At 44.5% G+C, this 23089-nt stretch overlaps 1 protein-coding gene across 1 annotated transcript in view; it reads right to left on the bottom strand.

The window, feature by feature from the left end:
• The window catches only part of LOC106655313, a 190647-nt gene that overhangs the window by 135289 nt on the left and 32269 nt on the right, over window positions 1-23089 (bottom strand). The window contains exon 2 of the mRNA XM_014375639.2: window positions 19435-19562. Coding sequence (XP_014231125.1) covers window positions 19435-19561 — 127 coding nt within the window. The 5' untranslated portion in view covers window position 19562. The remainder of the gene's footprint in view (window positions 1-19434; window positions 19563-23089) is intronic.

Here is a 23089-nt window from a genome sequence, read left to right as displayed (position 1 = left end):
TTTATCTCTATCTTACTCGAGCTTACTGCGCACGGGGCAGTTCATCCATCACTTTATTTTTTTTTCCGGCGTACTTCGTCCCGTCGTTCTCTCTCTCTCTCTCTGTACCGCGTTCACTCGCTCGCTCGTGTAAAGTGTCCTGTAATGCGAATATCATTAAAATAAATGAACGCGAGAGAGATCCTCTCCGCTCTCATTCTCTCTCTCTCTCTCTCTCTCTTGCTCTCTGTATGCGAAACGCGCAAGAACACAGAGGAGACAAGAATTTCTTTTATATTCATCATCCGCGCCGCGACGACGACGACGACGACTACGACGAGGTTGTAATATCGATTAATAATCGTTTCACACGATATATCATCTTTTGCACGTCGCGATCGGCTCGCAGTATTATTTTAATGTCCCGCGCGTATGTGTACTTGCGTGCGTGCGCGCGCACCCGCGTGCAACATATATTTGTTATGTACAATATACTTAATCCATGAACATAACGATCCTTTTGATTGATATTAGTAACCGATCCGTACTATTATCTGAAATTGATATGTAGTAATTACGAGAGCAATGCCACTTTGTTCCGGCAATGTTAATAAAAAACCTGAAGTGTATAACCCATATTTTAATGTAAAATAAGACGTTAAAATAAAGGCGACTAATACTGAATTTCGTTCAAGATTTTTTCACTCGAAATACTTTAACTCATCGAAATTCATGAAAACTCAATCGTAATTAATGCCAACATCCAGCACTAGATGGCGAGTACCTGTAACTGTAAATCTGCAAGTGGCAACGACAAAATAATTATATAAGCAAAGCACTGACAATAACAATATAATATTATCCTATCCCTTCTAGTTCGCTACTCTTAAGCTCGATCTTGTTCAAAACCAAAAAATTAACAAGAGGTATGTTTATAGATCCGCAGCCAGTGCTGCTGTACGGTCCAAAGCAGACAACAGTTCTATTGTCAATAATTACACGCACTATGGAAGATAAACGGGGGATAACGAAGGAAAAATTAAATAAATGAAGGGAGAGCAGTCTCGCGATATATTTGCGCGCTCTTCGGGCCAAATAATTCACGATTGGTATACGTATGAGATTTCCTACGCGAATAATTGAATAATTACATCGTGCGGCATTATGATACGCGATACGGAGTTCTGTATGTACGTGTATACTGCAGGCGCATGGATCGAGTCGTAAACGTGCGTAAGATCGGACGACGCGATATATAATATGCGCGTATGGCTATAGACCGAGCGCTGCACACGGTGAAAATTAATCACTTTTTTCCTTCGCGTTTTGCCATTTCCTTTGTTTACGTCTTGATTAATAATATACAGCCGATGATTTTTCAAAATTTTTTCTCCCTTTCTCTCTCTTTTCAATATTAATACAAGTGCATGGATAAGAGAGAGAGAGAGAGAGGCTCTAGCGCGCGCTTAATTATTTTCTCTCGTACGTACACGTCGCGGGTTATTATATGGAGTTGTAATATACTGTTACTCGGTTTCTGGAAAAATGTTTGCTGCTCCGCGAGTCGATTAATGGGGGCTTGCGCAAGAATTCGTAGATCATTACGGGGCATATTAGTTAGATTACGGGCTCACGCGCCATGCGCCATATACGCATGATTGATTGATAATTACGGGGGAAATTGATTAAATTTTAATTCACGTAATTCAAAGCGCAGGAAAAGTCATTATATTAAATATGACCTGTATGATAGTGTCCAGAGTGAGCGCGTGTACAAGGGCAGATACGTATAGCTCCATAGAAAAGCCGCATAGTCCGAACCTTGCGTATTGTATACCCCGGGCAATGTAATGAAGAAGCCCTGCCCCCGCGACACGTGCGAATTTATAGCAATTTTTCACTCCTAATGTATCGCTCGAGATCGTCGTATTGCACTTAATACGCCCCGATATCAATCGAGGTTACCGAGTCATCCTCGGCTCAAAATGTAGATATATATAGATGAAATAATGAAGGTCGAGTCGCGCTGTATCGTCGTCGCAAAGCTCTTCGCACGCACGGACTCACACATACACAGACACACATGCGCCGCGCGAAACTTTACGGCAAGATTTACGAGCTTACAGTGTATATAATACGTTTGTGTGTGCGTATGTGCCTAACGAAATGATGACCGCATATGTTGGGCGCTGCTGCTGCTGCGAGATACGTGCACAATTTTCCCACGCGGGCACGCATCTTATACAGCGCAAAGTATTAATGCGCTATTTATGCCCGACTCCGCTGAATATTATGTGTTTGTGTGTGTGTGTGCTCTGTATTAAAGTCGCAGGAAGTTGATAAATCATGTGTGAGCGCGCGCGCGTAAGTACGTATGTGCCAAATGAATATTTATCGTGGAAAAAAAAGGGTAATCCACTGAGTATTAGTGCGTGTGCGCGTGTGTAACGAGTTTGTTTTTTCGTTTATTTGATTAAGGGGACACTCCAAGTGACACATACACCACACACAAACACACCGCTATCGATGATTAAAAATAGTCTTCCCATTCTTACGATGCGTTCGTTGACACTCAGCCTAAAAATCGATTGAATGAACTCTGTTACAACGTACTTTTTAAGTCGAATTTTCTAATAGAGAATCAATTTGAAAAAAATTATTTCGTATCAATGGATTAAACCAAGCACGAGCTTTAAAACAAGCTAGTAACGATTAAATTATTGAAGTGCACATTGAAGTGGCGGAGGTATAGAATGAGCTGCTGTGCATTGCGTCAAAAAGGTATTAAGCTCTTTCGTGATCCTGACTCGTTCGAGCTTCACTATGTGAAAGAGATTTATTATGTTTGCGCGCAAATAACCGTAGATAAATTACTATACGTTGGCGCGACTAAATTATACCTGTACCGTCTAGTACTCTAGTTTTGTAAATTAGCAACGAGTTTAAAAAAATACACATACGCTCGTACACGAATTGAATGAAAAATTTCCGTCCAAGAACTAGAAATCTATTACCAGCCATTTTCTATAATCCTATTTAAAGCCCTCCCATGGCCGAGCGTATACGAAAAAAGAACTTTTAGCACTCTTTTCCAAGATACATAGAGAAAAGAGCGCCGTTACTCTCTCCCTCCCTCTCTCGCTTTCTTTAAGAAAACGCACTTAACCTTCTGAAAAAAAGACATTGCTTTTGAAAAAAAGCCCTCCTTGCCCGTAGTACTAAGAAACATTGGCCTTTGAGCAATTCGTATTCCTGTGGTGCCTCGTGTCCTGCTCACGCGCCGCCCGCACGGGTCAAATGGAACGGAGCACGACGACGACGACGACGACAACTCGACGACGCAGTGGCAGTGTCAACGAGATTTAGCTCGAACTCGAGCAAAGGGGGGAAAGAGAGAGAAAGAGACTCTTTGGAGAGGAGGAAGAAGAGGACGACGAAGAAAAAGGAAAGAATCGCGGAGGGTGTTGTACTCGAAATAATCGAGCCACGTGACCGCCTTACGAAAGGAGAGAAAAGCCAGAAAGTGTTATATAATGGCCGAAGCGAGGATTTCTCATATAATGTCTTCTTTCTCTCTTTTTTTTCTTCTCTTCGTGCGTCCACCCCCGTAAAGTAATAAGAGCTTCGAGAAGGGAGTGAGGCACAGGGGGGGCTAAAATACAATGATTTATTGCACTCGAGGCAATGATTAAAGGTAGAACATTTAATGTATCTAATACTTTTTTCAGGTTCTTTTTTCCGGGCGAGTGCGCCGATACTAATGAATGAACCCGGTTTCTATGTTCGTATCAATAGCATCCCTTGTAGCGTCGTCGTCGCAGTCGTCACGTGTGCATCCGCACGAAACAAAAACAGCCGCGAGCTCGTATTATATACAGCAGTAGCGCTAACGCAGCTCGGGGGCTACAACGCGCGCAGTCCCTCTATATAATTCCGCGTTACATACGCGCGTGCACGCCTAGAGTAGCTCGTGTGTTATCGAATCTAAACATAATACGCGTATAGTGGCGGTGGTGGTAGTAGCAGTACACCTCTAGGTACGCGCAGTATCATCGTCAAAAGCAACTGATATTTTCCTGCTGCTGCTGCTGCTACTGCATCTTCTCGCGTATACGCACATGTGCTCCACATAATGCGAGATGCTTTCCTCTTGTATACATCACAGCGCGTAGATCTCTGCGCCCGCGGGGTCGAGTGTGTGAGTGTGTTCATGTGCACGTTACGAGGCAACTACTATAACACTGCCGCCGACTACTCCTAGCCCGGGTGTATGTGTGCACGTGTGTGCGTGCGTGAGTGGGAGGCTTTAATGCTTAGCGCGTGTAAGTCTTGCCCGGCGGCGGTGGCGTCGGCGCGAGCACAAGAAAACCTTCTATCGCACTAATTCTCTCTCTCTTTCTGCTCTCGTGCTCGCGTCAGTGCACCGCATGACCATTACAATGAATCTGTCCTATGTACCCGTGTGTGCGTGTATGCACGCGCTTTCAACTTTATTACCGGAAAAACCTCAAACGTTAAGCTTCGAATTTAATTTCTTTCGATAAGGAATTGGATGTTTGAAAAGATCGAGCACCGCAATAATAGTGATACAATATTTCTAGTGAAGTTCAGGTTATTTACATTAATATAAACACAAGTTATATATTATGATCTTTCTTAAAAAATTGCAAGGGCTAAATAGCGCGAGCAGTTAAGAAGTGTCGAGGGTAGCTCACAATCGTCCTGATTGGTAACTGAGCGGCGCTGCGAAATGTAAACAGTATTAACTGTATACTGCGTGTTTCGCTTGGTTTTTCGATAGATGGCGTGAGCTGATCGCGCAATAAAATATATAGAGCATTGATACAAATAGAGGAGAATTGATCTAAAAATACGGGATCTTGTCTTGATTTGAAAAATTTACTTACCAAATTTGGTTGGGGCATTGCAAACATTTTCCGTTTCCTCCCTCGATAATTTATAAATTTTTTCTTCGTCATTATCGAGAAAGTTTTGAAATTCGTCGAACTCCTCCAAATAACTTTCAAAATCCAATCTGATTTCTCGGAAGGATTTCCTACAAATATTTGTAAAAAAATCCTTCCTGGACCCGTCACTGGTCTTGAATTGACGTTACAATTAGATGGCCATTTCAAATTTGGTTGGGAGCCGCTTGCGGAAGGCATTGCAAACATTTTCCGTTTCCTTCCTCGATAATTAATAAATTTTTTCTTCGTCATTATCGAGGAAGTTTTGGGCTTCGAACTCCTCCAAGTAATTTATGAAATTCAATCTCATATTTTTTGAAGATGATTTCAAAAATATATGTGAGAAAAAATCCTTTCTGGACCAGTCACTGGTCTTGCATTGACTCCTCAATTTAGTGACCATTTCTAATATTGTGTGAAGAGATGTTAGTTCTGCATTCTACCAAGTTTAATTCGAGGCAGAACCGCCTGAAGAGGATATTCTCAATCGATCTCCAATCGACGTAGGATAATGTTTTTTTATTTTTCAAAAATGTTATGCACATTTTTTTCCGACACCAAACTTCATCCTATGAACTCGATAATCTGATGTCTTGATCGAAACGAGGAGTCAAATTGCGAGTTATCAAAATGATGACGACTCGGAGATTAAAATGAAAAGTGCTTTATTGATTTTTACTTGCGTAGAGGTCAAGAGCTTATTGAAGCGAGAGTCCATTGTCTTGCAGGGGAAATTTTGGCAATCTTCTAGAAACCTCAAATATTTTTAAAAGATACTCCTCCATGAAGAAATATCGCAAAATCTTTCTCGAAGCTGAGCGTTTCCAGCACTCTAATTTTCACAAACTATGATAACACTGAGCCTCGTGATTATGTTTGTGAACATACACTTATCACACTGAACGTCGTACATACACTCTGATGCGCACGCTGTGGGTACAAGTAGCGATCTGATTGAATCGTTACCGAGCCGCCCAATTGTCTCGAAGAGGAAATTCTGGTAAGCATCTGTAATTCTTGTACGCGCAGGACGAGATCTGCGAAGATGCGATACACGATGCAGAAAATGTTTTTACGCCATTAAAAATACCAGCCGCTATTGCCAGGAACAGACTAGACCAGGTATACGTAAGAAACGAATTTGGGGCTGCGGTATTTTAGGGATTATCACGCACTGCTCAACTGAAACTACTGCAAACACACGCGCACACGCAAGCGAGCAGACTGACCGCTACGACGCATAAACTCTGATGAACTGGCGCGCGAACGACGCGATCGAGCTATCACGAGATGAGCGCCGTCCGACTTATATGCCTGTACAAGGCGCGCTAATATTCACACACAATGTATACGAATGTTCGAGATTCCAATTATCTAGCCGATACAAAGCGAATTCCAGCTATCAGGATTAGATATCAGCACGTTTCAAAATACGCAATGAAAACGACGAGCGCTCTAGTTGTCGTATTTCGGTGATAAACGCCGCAAAATATTGCAATGATTATTATAACGAGTATGGTATTCAATTAGAAACTTCTGATTAAGCTTAATTATTATTTTCAAACGTGAGTAATGCAGAGGATTGTTGTATTGTCTTTTTTAGGAAATTTCTCGCACGTAATGCCCATTTCGTAGTTATAATCTTGACGTAAATTTAAACAAATTTTGTTTTTCAAACTCGATAAATGAGCTTGACACTTTGTATTTTTACCGGAAATGAAATATTTTAATGCATCAAAAGTGCGTTACGTCCACTTATCGTAAATGCGTTCACAATTTTATTCATTTCACTGAAAAATGTAGCGCAAAGTGATTCGACCTAAAAATCGCCACACACATTGTCTTTGTTCATATAATTCAAAAGCATTTTACAAAACTTGCAGATTTACTGGGACAAGAATAATAATGAAAAAAAAAGGAAAAAAAGAATGAAATCATGAAAAAACGGAAAACAATTCATGTCATTATGTCGGTGGCACACACAGCATTATTGCACCATTCAAAAATTTTCTCGTTAACTCGTTTATCTAGCTAGCGCGCGCGCAGTACATGCAAATTCTAAAATAATAGAACACGGCGGCATTCTTGCAGACGACGGCAAAAAAACAGGACATCTGCTTGTTATGTGTATGCGAACGGCACACACACACACATATATAAAAGAGTCGCATTGTTAAAGTCTCGAGTAATATAATGAGATTTGAAATTCGTATCGAACACACGTACGTGTATAATACACGTATTTATTGTTGGATTGAGAGCGAGTAAGAGAGAGAGAGACAAAAAAAACACGTGTAACATGTAATCGTATGCATTAACCAGCGTAGTTACAAAATACCATTATATTCCTCGACGCCGTGCGAGACTATATGTGTCCGCGTATTATAATACACGTTACAGTCGCTAGACCGCTTTGTACTTGCTGCTGCTGCTGCACTTTGGACTATAGAGTACACAAGGCGCCGTCGAATGCGAGAACGTTTAATTCATTATAATATATTGTTTTTTTTTTATGCCGCGACGCGCATTCACATCGAAACAAGTGCACACATTTGAATTTTATAAATATATAATATAAAAAATACAGTCGCACGCGGTCAACAATGCGAAATATCGCGTACGAATGTACAGCCAAGTCAACACCTGATTGTGTCGCGAAGCGAACTATATATCTACAGCCGCAGCAGCAGCAGCGCAGTGCACCGTATTCATTGTGTATATTATTATATGCGTGATCGAGCTCGAGCGCGAGACTTTCCAATTGCGCAACGCGACTGCGAGTATAATACGCAGACCCAGATATCCATTAGCTTATAAGCTACCGTCGTGGTTTACTGCAGTGCTGCAAATTTACAAACGGAAAATTTACGTGCGATCGATGCGCGTGTATGTATCACGCGACTACTGCGCCGCGCGTGAATTTGCACTACTCGGGGGAGAGCTCGTTTGCACGATCGAACGATCGCCGCCGCCGCATGTGTGTCCTGTGTGCGAAAAAGAACGAGTTGTTGCTATGTGTGTGTGTGTGTGTGTGTGTATAGGCGCGCGTCGAGACGAAATACTTTAGCCGCACTGAATGCAAAAAAAAGAAAAAGAAAAACGTAGAAGCTGCGAGAGGGACACGCGTCCCGATGGGCACCTTTCGAGTGGTTTCGTGTTTTTGGCTACGAAGAGGCAAAAAAAAAAGAGTAAATTGAGAGTGAGCGAGAGCGAGAGAGAAATGGACATTACCCAGGGATACATATATTATAAAGCGTCGTGGAATTTTGAAGGGCTACAGGCTTTTACACTTAGCAGGTGTGGTCGGTCGATCGGTCGGTCGCTCGGCGGCGGCGCTCAAAAGCTCGAGCTTGCGAACTGCAAAATCGACGAGGTCGATCGATCCACGATATCACGGCTGCAGAGCGTAATTGTGTTGCTTTGAATATTTTTCAATCGCGCATATAGCCGCAAAAGCGCAGCGCGCCCGCTTTACGATGTACACGCGTATATAAACGATCGGAGTGCTCGGCGCATAAAAAATTCATCGAGCGTAATGGTTTTTCGCGTGCAGCAGCAGCAGCCAGAGTCACAGTAGTGCACACACAGGCTGATAAATTTTTTAATCCGATTTATATATACGAAAAATCCATTTATCAGTATAAGCAAAGCCGCCCTGGAGCATCGCGTAAGCCATCAATCTTTCAAGGAACAAAAATGAAGCAATCCATCTCGGCAATGGTGTAATGCAGAAAAAAAAAGGAAGCAACAACAACAACGACTACGACCACTATAGCAGTGGTATAGAATGTATGGAGAGAAAAAGGGGAAAAGCTAGAATGGAAAACGAAGTACAAGTTGCATCTCCTTTTTTTCAGCGTGAAAATAACTTCGAGTTTAGCTATCGCATCTATACATCTGCGGATACGTAGGTAGGTACATGCTCGCCGGCAGCATCAGCACACGCAGCAGCAGCAGCAGTGAGAAACAAGCTCACGCAGGTCGGGGTGGGTGCGCGCAAAATATAAGTCAGCCCTTGCCACTCGCGCGCGCTTATACACGCACAAGCGACACACAGACACATACACACACGCACTCGCAGAGAGACGTACGTACACACAGTAGTGGTAGTAGACATGCAGACTGAGAGAGAGAGAGAGCCACAACTCAGCGAGCCACAAGGGGATGCTACGCAGCCACCACTACCGCTGCTGTGACGACGACGACGACGCCGTCGGAATAGCTAATATCGCTTGCCTCGCTCTCTCTCTCATGTGCACGGAGAGATGTGTACGCATAGTGACGGTGAGCCGCCGCTGCTGCGTCGTCCATGGGAATGGGGTGCCAGACGCGTATGTATGTATAAGAGAAAGAGAAAGAGGTATATCGCTATAATATTGCGCTGGGGATGCTACTATGCGCGCCGTTACGTGGCCTTGTACGTGTATGTATGCGTGTGTGTGTCTGGACCGACGAGGACGACTAGGAGGAGAGGATGACGACGACGACGACCAGCTAGGACGACTGCTCTCTTTGTTTTTGCGTTATACGTCTCCTCCTCCCGCATAAAATAGAAAATATGGACGGTACGGTACGTACGGCCTGCAGGGCAGCAGCAGCCCTTTTGCATAGATATTGCGCGGACGAGTGCATCGGATGTGCAGAAAGAGAGAGAGAGAGAGAGAGAGAGAGAGAAAACCCGAGCAGCCACGAGAGAAACGGCCAAAGAGAAAAGTACCCTTTTACACGGAGTAGCCTGTGCTGCAGCAGCAGCAGCAACGAAATGCAGCCACACAGTTTCGAAAGGTCTTTGAATATTTTGCGTGCGCGGGGGGATATTTTGCCCTAGCCCGGAGTACTACAAAAGTTTTGCAAGCGACGCGCGTCTGCGTGGCGTTGTGAAATTTTACCCGCGTGCTAACCTCTTCGAGCTGACGATAATGATGGCAAAATTTTAAAATTACTCGGAAAATTTCGCAGCCGAGTGAGATCTCTCGCGCAGCGATCCTCGTGTTAATATATAAACGACGATGTGCGCGGAGCCGGCTTGGATATACAAAAGCGCGCGTGTAAATATACGATGACACTGTAGAACTATGGTATCAGTCGATTAAACATAATCCGATTGTCGCGCGCGGCAGAGATACTGCCCCGAGAGATAGAGAGAATTTAAACCTGCTACTACTACTAGAGACGGTGAATATAATATAGATATGTAAGTGGCGCGGCGGTGGGAGCCGCACATGTACGAGAGTCGCCGCTGCTGCTGCATCGGGTAATCCGAATTTCATTGCCGTAGTTATAAGCTCACGGCGGTGCCGCGATCGTGTCGTCGTCTGTGTATGTGTGTTATATAAACGTGTGCCAACTGCGCACAGAGCAGAATAAATTGTCCTATTACTAATAAGGTGTAACACTACTCTCGACCCTCCCTCGCCTCGCTCTCTCATGGTTTTAGCTCGAGCACTTAATAATTGCTAGATTAAGCAAATCCAATTCGCGAAATTGTCATCGCGTTGTTCCGTATATATATAATCCATCGGAGGGCGATTTGCGTACTACTGCTGCTATTTCAGTAGCAGCAGCTCTCACTCTTACTGCTCGAAGAAAACTCGGAGGAAAAAACTTGTCCAATTAGAGATCCTGGAACCGGGAACTTTCCAATACTCTCGCGCGCGCAGAGCGCAAATTTCAAAGGTCACGATCGCCAACCTTGGCTGCTCGCTCAAGGTAAAGTAAAAAAAATCATCTCGCAGTCGCAGCAGCAACACCGTTAAGTAAGGGATGAGAACTGCTGCTGCTGCTGCTGCCTAGCATGATTGCGGGAGCACTTTAAACTTGGCATGTTAATTCCAGGCACGCTCGTTTTATTTTTCTGCGTTTCTTTTCCCAGTTACTGTTTTTTTTTTGCTGCTGCTATAGCTCGAGTCTATGAGTAATACGCGATATATATACATTGTATGACTGCAAGTGAGTAACTGCAAAGCCCAAAGTTTGTCTTTGAGAGCTAGATATCGCGTTAAAATTAATTAAAGAGCGACGCGCGTCGTTGTCGTCGTCGTCGTCGCAGCCACGGCGCAGCAGCTCAGAGCTTCACTTCTATAAACCGAAACTTACTAATGAGAATACATTGTTCCTATATACTAGTGTGGTGCAGCGGAGGAGGAGGAGGAGGTAGAAGAGGAGTGAGAGGAGTGAGACTGCGACGTCCGGGTGCTGATGGTACAAAGAGTCTCGTGGAGATATTAGCCCAGCTCGCGCTTAGCTCTCTAGCTGTACAACTCTCTGCTGGTGGGCTCGATGGCGCCTCGCTCTATCTCCATTTCACTCTCTTTCTATCTCTCACTGCTGCTACTGCTGTTACTGCAATACATATGCGCCCTCGGTAATGGCCGTAGTTGGGTCGCCGAGTCTAGTAGCAACACTTGCAGATCGATTTCTGTCTCTCTCTCTTTCTCTTTTCCCTGCACCCGACTGCAGTTAATGTATGGGTATTAACGCCCCCAAGCGCTTACTACAAGGGTTGTGTCTGTGTGTGCTGCTGCGTATATATACCTCGGCGGTGGTCGCGCAGCTGAATTTTTCATGCCTGCGTTCGAGTGTCTGTGTGTACACGATGGTAAGCCATGTGAATAAATACAAATTTAGAAGAAGAAAATAAAGGAGTCTCTCTAAAAGGCGAGCGCGCGCGGTTCGGAGTTTCAAAACCGCAAACACAGCCCAACTGGTCAACAGCCTTTAACTGGGTCGGGATTCGTAATATAATTTTCTAAGAGAATGTGCCTCGCTGCTCGAGCTTTTGCATTTATATACCGCATGTGAAGCTTGTTGTATATAAAAGACACGCGCGGCACGTCACGAGGCACGCTCGCTAAACCCCGGCGCATATGTGAAAAAAAGAAGCAACGAAAAAAAAAAGGAAGAGAAAAAAAATGTCACGCTACTAAGAAATTGTTTGCCCGAATAAATCGATCGCGCGCGGGGATATTCGCGAGTCTCGAGCTCTTGAGAAGGAGCAGCAGCAGCAGCAGCTCGCGAGGACTAGCAGTAGTACACGAAGCGCAACACAGGCGCACAACAGCGAGGAGCAGCGGCAGCAGCAGAAATCGGATCGTCCTTGTATATACCGCCCACAGGCAGCGCAGCGTCAGAGCAACAGCCTATATACAAGCCGTCACACTCTTATATTTTCTTCTCTCGGTTCTTCTCTTTCCTTGTGTGTGCTCTTTGCCTTCGCGTGTGATGTCATGGCGGTAAATAAGGGAGTTAACTCTCTCTCTCTCTCTCTACTACAGCCGTCGGAGTCCTGCTTCCTGCCTGTCGTTCTATTCGGCTTATTTTTCTTTCGTCGACGCACATACATACACACACACACACACACACGACGACTCAACACTACTGTAGCGCATACCTCGTGCTTTGCTCGCTCGCTAGCTGCTCTCCTTTTATTTTGCTCGCGAGATTGCTTTTGTTTCGCTCGGCGACTGCACAGAGCCGTAGCTGTGAGCGAATATTCATGCTGATATGGAAAAAGAAGCAGAGCTTGGCGCGCGCTATATGTGCGAGGGATAAGTTGCTTGCTTATACGCGTGTGTGCTGTATTCTTCTTTCTCGACTTTATCTCTTATTTTCTTTTCAGCCCAAGTATAATGCAGTCGTCGTCGTCGTACTCGTCGTCGCGAGCAAAGAAGAGGAAAAGAAAGAGAGCACTTTGAACGATTTTTCCAGATTTTACCCCCCGCTGGAAATTGTTGGATTCGCCGTCGTCGTCGCTGCTGCCTCCGCGAGAGCTCGTGTACATACTACATACATATATTTTGATTTCATATGCAAATTTTTTCGCCATTCACACAGAGAGACGGTAATTCCTCTGCTTGCTGGTGGTGGCAACGGCGGCTTTTCTCTCTCTCTCTCTACTTCGCATTCGGCATTGAGCTTCGCGCGCGCCTATACATTCGCGCGCATAATCTCGCGCACACAAGCGAATCTAATATGTGCTTTCATTCATCAGCCACGCGCGCGCACGACGTGGTGTATACACCCTGCTGCTGGATGCTGCTGCTTCCCAGTTAAATCGTTGTATACAGCCGCACGCAGTTACACGGAGACTCTTCGGAGGTAAAACGCGTATAAAAACCTGGCCTCAGCACAGTTGCCAGTTCATTAAAATTCACTTTAGCACCTTCGCAAGCGACACACTGTCTGTGTGGGTGTGTGTGTGTATGCGTGCGTATACATGGGCGGCGGTCTCCTCTATACACACGCACCACCACTATGCTCTCTATACTCGTTCGGGCTGTGCGAAGCAGCATTTATTCATTCATGCGGCTATATAGTTCGTGTATAATATATAGTCACCTCGTAATAACCCACTACACACCGTCATCATCACACTCCTATTCATCGCGCGATCTTCTTGTCCCGGCCAGCAGCAGCAGCAGCAGCAGTAATGCTGAGCAGTAGTGCACGCAGCCGACTACGACGTTATAACCCTTGCCCGATAAAAGACACAAATTAATATACAGCCTGCGAGCGTACATCTTTACAAAATCTTGGTTACCCGAGATATATAAAATGTAGTCTATATAGAAATATAGAGTGTCAGCGCGTGGGCTCAGTCGCACACCCCCGCCCCCGTAGCCCCCTAGCCGAGAGATAAGAGGGTCGCGGTGGCGCTTGGGCTCTCTTTCTCTCTGTTTTAAGAGGCCACTGGAGCTAAACTCTCTCTCTCTCTCTCCTCTCTGGAAAAAATTGGTGTTGCACGTCTTGCCGGTGATAGTAGTAGCAGTAGTGGTAGGCACAGCGCACCACTTTTTTTCTTCTGCTTCTCCTATACTTGGTGTCGTGCAAAAAAAAGAAGAAGCGATTCTGGCGTGAGAAGGTTATACAATGGGGGTGTTATACTATATGTAGCTCGGGCTCGCGCGCCGCGCGATGGATTGAAACGCATGCATATAGGTCGACGAGATCGTCGCGCGCGCATGTTAGTCCCGCGCGTGTAGTGCCAAAAAAAAAGAAAAAAAAACCGTATTCTTCATGAATGCGACGATGTGCAGAAGAGGAGGAGGAGGAAAAGGAGAGCAGCTTTTCACCGTTATATACACCGCCGTTGGTCTAACTCATTCATTCGGTTTTTTTCTTTCTTTCCTCTTTTTTTTCATATAAAACCAAGTATAATCTTGAGAGTCTGGTCGCGAAGGGGTGAAGGATGGCTCGTGTGGGTGAAAATTATCGAACAGCGTAAAATGAGTGCGTTTTGGGCATTGTGCCGTATATGAAATTCAGTAATTTCTGACCTATCGTACGTATTTTACTTTTGAAATATGCTCGTGACCTTTTCTTTACGGATGAATGATCTCTTCGTTGAACCACGGAGTCCGAATGAAGCAAATACTTGATGTATTACAAACGAGATGGGACGTATTTTTTTCGTTATCACGTAGAATGCAAGGACGTCTACTGTGTGCATGGGCGGGAATATCAACGAGGCTCGTTCGCGTTTGGAGCCCACGTATCGTTATTGCCTTACGAATTTTCCGAGCAGATAAGTGGGTTCATGTGTGTGTTATGTGCGATACTGCAAGATTAGATCGCAAAGTGTCAAATACGTTTAAGACGTGTTTACTAGTCTGTTTACGTATTTGTGTCCGATGTGTGTTTCGCTTAGGCTACCGGTAGGCGGCGTAAGCAATGCGCGCAACGAAATATGTAGAATATTAAAATAAATATCAGTAATAGAATAGGGGTACACGGATTTTTTTGCAGACATTTTAAAAGAGGTGAAGGGATTGAAATTATTTAAACATGAACAGCGTTAAAAAAACAATGAAAGTTCTGTCTGCACTGACTTCTCTTCAATCTGTGCTCACTCGAGAATAAAATGTTCAATGCACACAAAGAAAGATCAACGAAGCAATCTAAAATAAGCGCGCACGTAATGTGTTTCAGAGTTCAAAATCGCAAAGAAATTAACGACAATCAGCTTGGCTCATCGCGCATTATAATTTAAGGGCGAGATTTGCGTGCAGTGAGGGATACAGACAGACGGTCCGAGAAAGTCAAATCGATACCCTTTGACGAGGAAGAGCTCGGCAAACACACGCGTATAAATACACACACAAACATAGGAAATATACACGTACGTACAGCGCTGCAAACTAACAAAATGAAAATAGCCCGCTTGTATACTGCAGTGTACAAGACATCGGAAAAACAAACACTGCGCTGCGCATGCGATGAAAAATCCAGCGAGACGTCTCGCGCAGGGAGTCGAAGTCAACGATTGCACGACTGATGAAGAGCTATAAAAAAAGAAAGGGAAAAAAGCTTCGTATTTACGTACTGTACGCGAGAGGCGAGTAGTTATAATTAACACACGGTTGAACTCGCGCAGAAGCTCATCTCTCGGAATATACATAACCGCGAGAGCGACGGAGTATACGAATAATTACAACTGATTTATCCGATTGTCTTGGAACGTGCGCGCAGTACACAATTCATATGGAAGCGCTCGACGGCGTTGTATATAGCTGGGCGCGCGTTGGAGCAGCAGACGAAGCGTAATGCAGAGAGCGAGAGAGAGAGAGAGAACGAGAGAGCTCGTCGTGTAACGTATTGATGAATATTGCTCGGAATTTGATATTACGAGGCTCGTTATACGCCGCATATTGCAGCAGCAGCACGTGGATCGTCAGCGACGGTGGCGGCAGAGGCAGCGACGAGCTGGCATCGTTAACGACGCGCCGACTCTGCCGCACATGCACATCTATATAATAGATATAGGGATTAATTGTTATACTACTACATATTTTGCAGGATCCGATGCATCTCCTCTTTAGTGACTGCATCGGTCTGTGTGTGTGTGCAATGTGTGCGCAGCAGCAGTCGTTGCAGCCCCGCGACTGCTGCCTTTAATGGATTCCCGACTGACACTGTATAGGCGCTGCAGGATTGATCTGCCGCGTGCGTGTCTTAATAATTTCGCTTCGGCTGCTGCTGGTACTGCACCATGCACTTCTCGGTGCAGTCGTGTGCTGCACACGGGGCTATTATTGCATGAATGGTGGTGGTGGTAGTGGCTAATTTCATTAGTTTCGCCGGTGAATATTCGATATTGCAATGGGTTTGCGCGAGATGCTAACGAACTGCTGCTACTGCTGCGCTAACACGTTTCGTTCATTGGTGCACAATACAAGGGGAAAAATCTTCGAGATTATGTCTCTCTTATGCTTGCAGGTAAAGTAAAGTGTTTTTCCAAGCTACACAAGAATTTGTCTATAATGATTTGATATAATGAGCAGTTCGTATGCGTCCCGATAGCAGTTGATAGAGCAGCACTGCGGAACGTAATAGTTTATACTCCGTCTGTTGTATGCTGTGCGTTTTACATCGGCTGCCGATAGGAGGCGTAAGAAAATCGCGCAACAAAATGTGTACAATATTAGTATAAGATCGGAATCGATCTTTTTCGAGGAATGAATCACTTTACAATTTATTGTATGCTGCGAGTTTCACATAGGTTACCGATAGGAGGCGTAAGCAATTCACGCAACTAAATGAGTAAAGTATTTTTATAAATATCCGAATGATCTATATATTTTATTAAAACTTCCGTGATTTTATTATTATTATTTCTCTCTGATGCGCTGCAGCAATTCAAAATGGAATCGCACGTGCACACACATAGAGATCCCCACATACGCACGAGCTCGCGGGCGTGTACCGTGTAAAATCGGCAAAATACAGACGACGCCGGTGCGCTCGAGGTATTATAAAGGAGGAGGGAGAAAAAATGCGAAAACTTCGGGGCATTTTATTTTTACGCGATTACTCTGCATAATTTTGCAAAAACGAGCCTTCGCTAAAACAATACTTTTGACTCGGCAGCGGCAGCGGCGTCGGCGTGCGCATAGATCGAATCGGTGTTTTGTTTTAATACCGGAAACAATAATACCCTCGCTAGTGTATGTATAGTAGTGGAGAGGCTGCCGCCACCGCCGCCGCTGCTGCTGCTGCTCGGATGGAGGCGAAAAATACTTGGCTGGAAAATAAATCCGATTTCCGATATACTGAAACAAGCATTCTTCATTCTGTACACCGACTCGCTCTCTCCTGCTCTTTCGTTTATACACATAGCCGTGCCATTATACAGGGTATTGCAACCCTCTTCCTCTTGCTCCTGCTCCTGCGAGTGCTCTGCATTTTGCGCTATTTCTTTTGTTTTTTCCGGGCACACACATACACACAAGTACAAACATAGGCCACGCGAGCCCACAAAGAATTCACGGAATCTTGGTTTCAAATAATACCTCAGTGATCCGAGTGCGCGCGCGACCACGTGCGCAAATAAAAGCGAATTGTTTATAAAAAATTCTCTGCATTTGTGTACATACAAGTGCACCGGTATACACACGTTATTTTATAAACGTATAAATAAATGTTCCTACGTATGCACGTAAATTTTGCGCATATTGAAAAAGTGCGTACACCGGACTGCCAAAAGCTTTCACGTGGCTAGGATAATTTTTTTTTTTTTTTTTTAATATTTCGAGAAGCTCGCTCGTGCTCGCGCATTCGGTTATAGCTATTATATAGACGCGGAATTAAATAACTTTCCGAATTAATATATATATCTCGATATAACGAAAACAACGATGTATTGTTGCAAGCTTGAAGCGCGCGCGAACGCGCTCGTGTACATAGAAATGCATTCAGGTTACATTTGCATTCAAAAATCATGAATATTACTTGTATACGCGAATGTGTAAACAAACGAGAATAAAAAATAATGGAGAGAGAGAGAGAGAGAGAGAGAGAGAGAGAGAGAGAGAGAGAGAGCTTTTTTGTTGTAAAGTAACTCGATACGCGCGCCTATTTTCATTGTGAAACGCGCCGCGCATTCAGAGAGCTACGCCGCTGAGCTGCACACATACACACGCACAGTCCGTAGCATCGAGTTTTTAGCCAAAGAGGGTGGAAGAAATTGTATAATAGTCGATCGATATAGGTGCCATGGGCTGACGCTGCTGCTGCTGCTGCTGCTGCTTTTGCTACTGCTGCTGTGGCTTGGCAAGTGCAAGTGGGGTCCTATACATACAGAACGCCGAGCGACATAAAATGAATTACTAAAAACGGTTATATAGTTGCTCCCTTCGACGTCGCCCGATCTTACATGTACACACAATATATACCTATATATGTCCCTCTAATAGGGTGAAAATGACGATAACCGTAATATATTTCATTTGTTTGAGTAACCCAAGCAAAGAGAAAAGAGAATAAAAGATAAAGAGCGAGTCAAAAGTCTGCTTCGCGCGAAATTGAAATGAAAGCAAATCGATTCTCCTACAGCAGCAACAGCAACAGCAGCAGCAGCAGTAACGACAAGCGGAACTTTGGTCAGGAATGCAGGCGGATATATCTCGCGCGCGGGTTATATACGCAAAAGTCTCGGAGGCAGCTTCGCAGTTAAAGTGCGGCTGCTGCACGCGCGTACACACATATCGCGCACGATAATCCAACGGTAAGATTTTTATATAGTAGAAAAAAAAGAAAAAATAAGAAAGGGAAGAAAAACCTCCTCTCCTGCCCACGCTCGCAGGCAGTAACAGCAGTAACAGCAGCAACATCAGCATCAGCTACTTCTTATATTCGAAAGCGCCTCATTAAAGGCCAAAAGAGTTGCTGCTGCTGCTGTGCGAGGTAAGTCTCACGAGTTAATCTCTCTCTCTTTCTTTCTCATCCTCAACCCGTGCGCTGCTGCTGCTGCTCTTAACGCACGCGCAATTACATTCGACTCCCTCGAGCACTGCTTCTCTGCCTACCGTGCATATACACAGCATCGCCGAGTTACACGAGGATCGGCGCGAAGCAGCTCCGCGAGCGAGAGAGCGAGAGAAGAAGGAGAAGACGAAGCGTATACTACACAACTACTATACAGCAGCAGCAGCACATGCACGCAGACGCGCGGGGAGAGAAGAGCCCTCGCGGCACTTCACTTTTGCGCGAGCGCGCACGGCTCTGTACCTGTACTTTGTATACGCGAAACAGTGCTGAGCGCACACACATGATGCAGCACACAGACGAGTGAGCGCGAGGCTTTGGAGTGTCGTACATGTGCCACTACGTATTATATACATATGGATATGTGTCGCGGAGCGAAGCCGAGCGAGGTGCGATATATATGCAACTGTGCACCTCGTGTACTTTCTGGAGCATATACCCATACATAATACTCGCAGCAGCGCATAGTATAGTTCTGTGTCAAGAAGTGCTCGAGCGCGCGCCGGCAAGGCTCTCCCTGTTATATATAAATTCTCGAGTTGTTGTTTTTTTTCTCTCTCGAGAGAGATGGAAGAATTTACCCGACCACAATTAAAAACGGTTAATTTTTATATATAATATTATCTCCTGGTTCTTCTGGCTCGGTTGAAACGTCGTGAGTCTCGAGCGAGTTGGAAGAAACAAGAAAAAAAGAAAAATAATTATTATTATTTACGGAGACACTTACCTTTAGCTCTGGCCTGTCGCAGCAGTGGCAGCAGCAGCAAAATCAGGAACAGCATGTTGTACCTCCTCGGGGCAGCGGTAGCAGTGGTGACTTGCCGCCTCCCCATCGGCTCACCACCCTCCATCATCCTGCGAACAGAAAACACACACACGTGCGTTGAGCGTTTGGTTCAAATATAGAGAGAGAAACAGAGACCCGGTCCAATCATAAATATTGGCCGAGGAACGAAACGAAGAAGCGATGAAATCGAAGAAATTTATATATATATATTTTATTACGGATGTTCCGAGGAAAGAGGGCAAAAAAAAATGGAAAATAAAATTGAAAACGCGAGGGTTGAGCGGCGGCAACAGCGGCACCAGCAGCGGGAGAAGTAGCGAAGTTATGGCAGTACGGCGGGCAAGACGAGGCAATTAAGCGAAATTGATGATAAAAATTGAACGAGGAGAGGAAAAAGGTTAATGGATAAGTGAGAGCTTAAATGGAAATAATACCATAACTATACTTAAGACAGACTCGCGTGCGTGAGTAGATGATGGCTTTTGTTTTACGATCGGTGGAAAATTGATTCTCGTTAGTAAAAAGGTTTGTCTAAAAATGAGAAAAAATATATAAGCAATATATAGCTAATGACGACAGCTGCTGCTCATACAAACATAAACGTCCAACGAGTCGTATATAGTAACAAAACATTTCATCGCGCTTCGCAATCGAATTCATACACACGCAAATTGATTATTATCGTATTATACACTTCAATTTAAAAAAAATGACGTTCGCGCCACCCCAAAAACCCTTTCGCGTCAACGTATACGCAGCACAAACGACAAGCGCTTCCTCGATACATTCATTACTCGAGATATATGCGTATATATATCGGCGGACGGGCGCGCGTGTACTTGAAGCGCGAGCGCGCCATAAAGTTCGAAAAACGATCGTTTGTCATTTATACGTGTGATACCTCTCAATTTCGAATAAGCTTTTTTACATGGCGCCTTTCAAATTAAAGTCCATCAATCTTTCAACTCGGACCTCTGCGGCGATATGTGCGATGTGTGAGTGTACGTGTGCATGTACGTCTGTTTCAGTGCTGGACGCAGCCCGGTGCAAACTGGAAAACCAAATATAAATTTGACCGTTTTATTAGAAGCTGTAAATCACACAAATGCGAGGCGCCGTGTATACGCACATACATATCGTACAAACTGCACATACACACATGCGCACACATGGGAGGCTCTCTCGAGTTCGACAAAAACTTATATGCGCCTGCTCTCGAAGGGTAGTGCGCTGGTGGAGACAGAGAAAAGTATTTATTAGCCGCAAATTCGTCGTAATTAAATTCTCCAAAGGCCGACTCTCTCTCCGTCGAGGCTGGTGGCATTGTACTGCGGCGCGATCTCTTCCTCGCGCGCACTTGTTGTGCCGTGCTTATACGGCTTGTTTTTCTTTATCTTGCTTCGTACGGCTTATTTTTTGTCGCTCTGAAAATGCCGCGCGCTAATAAATCATACATACAGCAGCACATGTATACGCGCGCTTATGGGCCAATCAGCTGGACCAAAATTCTCATGTATAAAGAACGACCATCGTGGTGCGCACGAATACTAAACGTACGCGATATAAAATTAAAATAATAAAAGCAATCTTGGTCTTGATACACAAAGCTTCGTGCCTTCCATCCTTGGCAAGAAATTAACCTTTTCTCTCTCTCCATATATGCACGAGTTCGAAAATGATATTCCATACAAGACGCGTATGCACACGCGTATACATACGGTATAATAGGTTCCAAACCACGCGTACGTAAGCTCGTCATCCTCGCGACAATTACAGAGCACTTTAAGCAATTATACATTTACATACGTATGCGTACAATAAAAGCCCCTTCCCTCTCTCGCTCTCACTCTCATCTTACTTTAATATTCTCCTCGGTATAATGGTGTACCTCTTTCTACAGCGACTCCGAGAGGAAGAAAGGTCAGCCTCACGGAGAATAACTAATTGGCAATCCGCACGCTCGAATTGACTCTCTCTCTCTCTCTCTCTCTGGTTTTCTAGGCAGAGAGCATGCATATACCTATCCACATAAGCACGCGAGTTTACTACTATTTGCCCATTTTCATGCGAGAGGGAGAGAGAGAGAGAGAGGCTAGAACAAAGCTATAGGGTAAATAGCTCGAGCTAGCTCGGCACAGCTGGCCGCAGTGCCCGCAATAATATTATCCTAATTCCAATTATTCGCTTCTCGCGCCGCGACGCTCGCGTATAAGCATATATGCTTACCATCATCATATAATCGTTTATAAAGCTCGAACGCGCCACGGTGACGTCGACGACGACGACGACGACTATGAGGAAAAGACAAAGCGATTATCGCGTCGTCTGTAATTGCACCGGCACATACACATACACACACCGGTCGGAGCCGAAAGGTGCGTGTGTGACGTGCACCGCGCGGATCGCTATGTATGTGTTTTCGCGTCTCGTCGCACGTACAAAGAGATAATATTAGCGCTTTAAATTATGAGCATAGGATATATTATATATTATGAAGTAGTGTATATTTTCCAGGTCCGTACGCGCTAACGCGCGCCGCGACCGAAAAGCCGATTGTTATAATGCAATCGTGATTCCGGTTTTCTCTCTTTCTCTTTCTCTCTGCGCGGCATTGCATTTTAATGAATAGCCATTTGTGTATAACGTATACACCATCCGAACTCTCGCGGACTCGGGCGCGCGAGAGCATATTATTATCAACTTTACGGCCGATGAAGTTGTAAACAATCGAGGTTTACATCGCACACGCACAGGACCTCTCGCGCAGAACCCCGCGTGTACCGATTAAATGATATAATTAAATTTAATATCGTTTTATGCACTGCTCGGGGCGATGCAAAATTTTCCTTTATATTTCGTCGATATAATATAAAACGCGAAAGAAAATCGCGTCTTTTTCTAAGAAATATCACGACAGGCCGCCTCGCGTGTACCGCGTGTATGTGCAGGCCACCACCGCCGACGTCGCAACTGAGCAAAGCTCTCAAGCAATCGATAACGAATATATCTATAAATTCAGCGAGTTTATTGTTCGTTCGAGTGCAAGAGCTCGGAAAATGCAAATAATAGAAAGGCAGAGAGCAGCCAATTATACATAAATATCGACGCAGCTGAGAGCTCTTTAGCCTTGATTTTGCGATCCCGATACATAATACGTATACTACGTACGTGAGTGTGTGCTGTTCAATTTTCAAGCGCAGAAATCTCCCTGATATTGTGTCTTTATTTTTTTTTTTGCGCAATATCATGACTTATTTCACCGAGTGAGCACTGCTGCGAGTGAGCATGATATATAATTGCATTTGATGTATGGACACGCGTGCGGTACAAACATAGAGAGAAATGTACAGACACGCGCGCGACCTTGCGCAAGTAATATACAGAACCGTAAAATAAAAAGTGTATCATAGTTTCCTTTGATCTTTGATAATGCCATCCTCGCCGAATACTCTCGCCCGTGATATAAAATCATTAAAATTAACGAATCTTAACGATATCGCATGGTCTGAGTCTAGCTCGACGAGCGTGCATACTAGCACGTACGTGTATACGATCTCAAAGGGATTACGGAAAGAGACACACATTGTATCGCGTA

This window comes from Trichogramma pretiosum, unplaced genomic scaffold (genome assembly GCF_000599845.2).
Source record: "Trichogramma pretiosum strain Unisexual culture from Peru unplaced genomic scaffold, Tpre_2.0 scaffold12, whole genome shotgun sequence".
NCBI classification, from domain to species: domain Eukaryota; kingdom Metazoa; phylum Arthropoda; class Insecta; order Hymenoptera; family Trichogrammatidae; genus Trichogramma; species Trichogramma pretiosum.
The sequence above is the reverse complement of the archived record's forward strand: the minus strand, read 5'-3'. Positions and strand labels throughout refer to the sequence as shown.